Source organism: Megascapheus bottae, chromosome 8 (assembly GCF_031878675.1).
Source record: "Megascapheus bottae isolate mThoBot1 chromosome 8, mThoBot2.hap1, whole genome shotgun sequence".
Classification (NCBI taxonomy): Eukaryota; Metazoa; Chordata; class Mammalia; order Rodentia; family Geomyidae; genus Megascapheus; species Megascapheus bottae.
This window is the reverse complement of record NC_143516.1, coordinates 22,529,940-22,535,415: the sequence shown is the minus strand read 5'-3', so window position 1 is coordinate 22,535,415 and position 5,476 is coordinate 22,529,940. Positions and strand designations below refer to the sequence as shown.

General features: G+C 35.4%; 1 protein-coding gene across 1 annotated transcript; it reads right to left on the bottom strand.

Moving 5' to 3' along the window:
- Nucleotides 1-1,473: 1,473 nt before the first annotated feature.
- Nucleotides 1,474-2,796, bottom strand: Taar1 (trace amine associated receptor 1). Its single transcript, XM_090337652.1, has one exon. The coding sequence runs from the start codon at nucleotides 2,678-2,680 to the stop codon at nucleotides 1,679-1,681; it is 1,002 nt and encodes a 333-aa protein (XP_090193778.1). The 5' UTR covers nucleotides 2,681-2,796; the 3' UTR covers nucleotides 1,474-1,678.
- Nucleotides 2,797-5,476: the final 2,680 nt, after the last annotated feature.

Sequence of the window (5,476 nt, the reverse complement as noted above, 5' to 3'; positions counted from 1 at the left end):
AGAGAGAAAAAAATCAAGAACCAGAAGGAATCAAGGGAAAAAAAATCAAGGAAACATTTCTTGTCTGAAGGAGATGAAGTTAAGAAGGGAGGGGTGGATGAATGGAAAAAAGAAGAATGGACAAATACTTGGTATACATATATATATATATATATATGAAAATGGACCTAAGCAACTTGAGGGAGTGGGTTGGATTGAGATAGATGGAGTAGAGTGATAGACAATGTTCAAGAAGAAATGTACTCACTACCTTACATATGTAATTGTAACCGCTCTGTACATCACCCTGACAATAAAATTTTTAAAATATGCATTCTACACATAAATATATATATTGAAATGAAACCTCTTTGTACAACTACTTGAACATAATTTTGTATTAAAGAATTTATTAACATTGATTTTTACATCATATTCCAAATGATGTATTTAACAAACAAGTATTCAAGAAGGGAATCTATATACAATCACTGGCACTTAGGTTTTAGAACATAATTAAAATTAGCCTGAGGGTTTTTATGTCATAGATACATATTAATCTATGTAATAAATCATTGTGTCTATAGAGTCATTTTATGCCTATGTAGTTGTGTTTATATTTCCTATACCATGTCCATAGCATTGGGTACTCAAATACTGAGTTCTTACTTTTGTACTGTTTGGATCTAATAGCCACATATTAAGGATACCATGTGCCTTTTGTTCCTTTGGTCTTGACTTGTCTCACTCAACATGATTCACTCTAGATTCATCCACTTCCCTGCAAATTCCATTGTTTTATCTTATCTGTTGGCTATGTAGAATTCCATTGTGTATATATGCCACATTTTTTGTATCCATTCATCTGAAGTAGGGCATCTGGATTTTTCCATTGCCTGGCTATTGTGAGTAGTGCAGAGATGAACATAGCTGAGCAGGTATCATTATCATATACTGGGTTATGATGTTCAGGATAGATGCCCAGGAGTGGTATGGCAGGGTTGTAGGGAAGATCTATTTTCAGTTCTTTAAGAAACTTCCACACTGCTTTTTGAACATAATTTTTAAAACTATCTGCTTTTATTATAGTTTTATGAGAGAAAAGATCATTTTAAACCTGGAAATTTACTAAAGACATACTCTCAGACAAAAGATAGTTAAGAAGTTTTCCAATATGAAAAGGTCATTAGATTATTTCTATTTTTAACCTATGATAATCTTTTTTTTTAATCTGTGTCCTAACCAAGACTGGCCCTCCAAATGGGAGGAATTGGAAATCCTAAATTAAAATATCAAGATACCTATCTAAATTTCAAGAAACAGCATTAGAAATGTTTGTCACTGGCTGGTTTGAAAGTGTTGCATTTGGATCCGTCTTCATTCCCTGAATGAATGTGTCCTTAAATTCAACCTCATAGTTTCCACCATTGAACACCTGAGTAACAGAACACGTTCAGCACACAGAAATTCACCAACGAGCAATTATTTGAAATTTATCTCCTCAACAGTATATTTTCAAAGCTTCAACATAGGCAGTGAAAATGGCAAACATCATAGGTACATGATATAGAAACATTATAATTTAACCCACCATACACGCATGGAATCAAAGAACTGGAAAAGAACCTATGTTATTTTCATGCATAAAATATCCACATGTTTTTAAACATTAAAATACAAGACCTTTATGACCTTGATTCTAAAGTAATTTACTCCTAGATGAACCTTTCTGAAAAATTTTACCAGACAGAATCATCTTCAGTGCTTTTCTGAACCAGGGATAGAAAAATGCATAAACCATTGGGTTAAAAGTAGAATTGAGATACCCAAGCCAAATCAGGGCATCATTCAAAGAGGCTGGAACAGTGTGATCCAGGAAAGGATCTATGACTGTGCAGACAAAGAAAGGGCACCAGCATATCAGGAAAACACCCAACACAAACCCCAAGGTCTTTACAGCCTTTCTTTCTTTGCTTTGTGACATTCCATTTCTCTCTTCTAATCTAATTTGAAATTTCTGATTCGTATCATGAATTGATTTTGCCTGCCCTTTAGCTATGACATATATTCTGCAATAGAAACATATCATAATAGACCCAGGTATATAGAAAGAAGTCACAAAAGCCACTGTGGCAGATATTTTGCTAAAGAAGACAGAGCAGACTCCTAAGCAATGAATGTGCTTGTAATACAACTCTTCAATTCCTATGATGTTCAGCTCCAGAAAGATCATCCCAAATGCAAAAATAGCAGGGATACTCCAACTAATAAAGATCATCACAGAAATAACCAAGATATTGATTCTGGCTTTGTATCTCAATGGGTCACACACAGCAAAGTAGCGGTCAATGGAAATGAAGGACAGGTGGAAAATGGATGCTGAACTCAGCATAATATCTGTGCTGGTGTGGATTTTACAGAAGATTTCTCCAAAATACCAACAGCGTTCAATAGATCTCACCATGCTATAAGGCATGACCAGGCAGGCAAGCAGGAAATCCACAGTGGCCATGGAATGAATGAGCAAATTTGTGGGTGTATGAAGCTGCTTGAAATGCAAGATGGAAATAATAACTAGGAGATTCTCCATCAGTGTAGTCAGGATTATAAGCACCATTAAACTGTACAGGGATGTACGGATATCTCTTGGCCAATTGTTTTTCACACAGGAAATATTAATATTATAGCAAGAAGGCATCATTCCCGAAAATTTTTTCCAGCAGTTCACTTTTCCTTTGGTGTGTTCAGTTCTCTTTCTTCCAAATCCATGCTCAAGTTAGAGTTCTTTCTCCTTTGATTTGGTTTTCTTTGTTCCAGAAACCTGAGGGGGGAAAAAAGAAAAAAGGAAAATGAGTACATGAACAGCAACTGATTCAAAACAGTTGTAACATTTTTGTTTTACAGTACTAGAAGTTGAACTCAGAGCCTAACCAGATTAGGCAGATATTCTACCACTCGAGTCAAGTGTTCCATGCTTTTCTTTTCTTTTTCTGATAAGGTCTCCTGCATCTTGCCTAGGCTGTTGTTAACTGCGATTCTTCTACCTCAGCCTCTCAAGAACCTGGGACTATAGATATATAGCACCACACCTAGCCAAATTTACTTATTCTTGTTGAAGAATAGTTCATTTTGGAAAAGAAAAAACAGTTCCAAGTTCATTTTAACACACAATTAAAAATGTAATCTAATTGGAGCTAGATATTTTGCAAAAGTAGAAAGACAAAGCATTAGGCTAAAATAGATAACATTGTCAGATTTATAATTCACAGAGAAAGTCAAGGTATGATTATCAACATATGCTTTAACCTGTGGAAACAAAGTCTATAAGAACCCAGAATCCAGTGGAGAGACTTACATTTAAAGTTCAGGTACAAATTGTCAGAGTGTTTAAAACTAAAATATGTTAGCAAAAAGCAAAAAAGGAAAAGGAGGTGAATATGACCCAGAGCAAGAGAGAGAGAGACAGACAGACAGAGAGAGAGAGAGAGAGAGAGAGAGAGAGAGAGAGAGAGAGAGAGAGAGAGAGAGAGAGAGATTCCTTTTATTTCTACATGATTCTGTAATTTTAAGCTTGTGTGTGTAGGGTGTTTGGAATATTTGTATGCATATATCATAAACAGATAGGAAAGTAACTAAGGTGTGTGTGGAAGGGGAATGGAGCAAAGGGGAGGGGAGATGAAGAGAAAGAAAGAGAAAAGAAGAACAGAAGTCAAAAGAACCTAAAGGAAAAGTATATTTCTGGAAACCTGAAGTTCCATAGCCTCTCACTTGTCAAAACAACCCAAAACAACAATATTTCTTAGAATTTCACTAGTCTACCTTCCTTTTCATTTGCTTCCTCTTGTCTCTGAGCTGATGCCAAAAATCAAGATCACATAGAAATATAAGTTTACCCAAAGTAGAATTGGGTTAATATAACATGTAAATGTGTATTTAACAAATTTTAAACATTTCTTTATCCTCTTATATCTTCTGTCCTTATTAGAAAATGTATTCAAGCCAAATAAATCTACATTATTTATTTGGATAATCAGCCTTATTCCATCACAGAGCAAGTAACACACTGAAACTCTTAAGTTATTTGAACTAAGCAATATTTCAATTATAATTAAAATTTCCCCAAGATAATAATGGTTTTTATTATGAAATTTAGTATGAATTTAACTGATGTCACTTTAGACTTTTGCCAACTATTTCCCATATTTTCTTTATTCTCTTGGTTTTGAGATATCCAAGGAAACAAGAAAGTATCCAAATTCCATCTTGCAAGTGCTCATTGTCAAAACAAAACAAAACAAAAAAAAACAGGGGCCGGGAGTTTGGCCTAGTGGTAGAGTGCTTGCCTAGCATGCATGAATACGTGGGTTCGATTCCTCGGTACCACATACATAGAAAAAAGCCGGAAGTGGTGCTGAGGCTCAAGTGGTAGAGCTCTAGCCTTGAGAAAGTCCAAGGACAGTGCTCAGGCCCTGAGCTCAAGCCCCAGACTGGCAAAAAAAAAACAAAAACAAAAAACTATTCAGTGTAATTTTTAGGACTATCAGCAGGAAGTTGAATTGAAAAGGAAGGGAGGAAGGTACAAAGCACTCTGACAACTATGTGTGTCTTAGGTTAAGATTTAATATAAATTGTTTAATCTGTTCCCAAGGAAAAACCAAAATGACTCAGAGGTTGCTTTACATCTCTATTTGCATATCTAGCACAGTAGCTTAGACATGTTGATAATACTACTGGCTCTTTGGCAGAAAGACTTAAAGAATATAAAATCATGGTGTGTGTGATGCATCTCAAAAATGTGTGGTAATTTTCTTTTAGAAAAATTTATCATTTAAATGAATGCCTTATTATGACATTATAAAATGAACGTGTATGGAAGGGCCTGCCAAAATAGTGGCTTCGTTTCACCCTTTAAAATTTTCAGCTAACTAGAAACTATTTTAATCTGATAGCACAAATTATTCAGATTGAACATACAATGGTAATATGGAAAGTGAATACATTTCTGTTTGGTCACCTACTAAGCACATAGTTCTGTGAAAATGATCTAACTATGGCCCCTCCATGAGAATTTTTCTTTGCAGAGTAACTTCCTTCTTTCTGCCTGGCATGCTAGAATTATAAGGAAAATATCACCTAGGACACTAACATGTTAACAGCAAACACATCTTTCTCAGATTTACAGAAGCCTGGATCTCTGGTGATCTTCAGAAAACATGAGGACATGTAACACCTCTCTTCATTCTTTAGTCTCATGCCTCAACTAACACAAAGCATATGAATTACTATAATGTACAACCTGGGAGGTGGAGGGGGAGGGAAAGTAGGAGAAAAACATGGGAAAGGGTAACAACATTCAAGAAGGTTTGTACTCACTACCTTAAAAATGTAACTGTAGTTGGTGGGAGTGTAAATGCGTTCAACAACTATGGAAAGCAGTATGGTGGTTCCTCGAAAGACTAAACATAGAGCTCCCTTATGATCTAGCAATCCCACTCCT

Coding starts and splice junctions, on each gene's coding strand:
- Taar1 (XM_090337652.1), bottom strand. CDS start 2,680: ATGATGCCTTCTTGCTATAATATTAATATTTCCTGTGTGAAAAACAAT.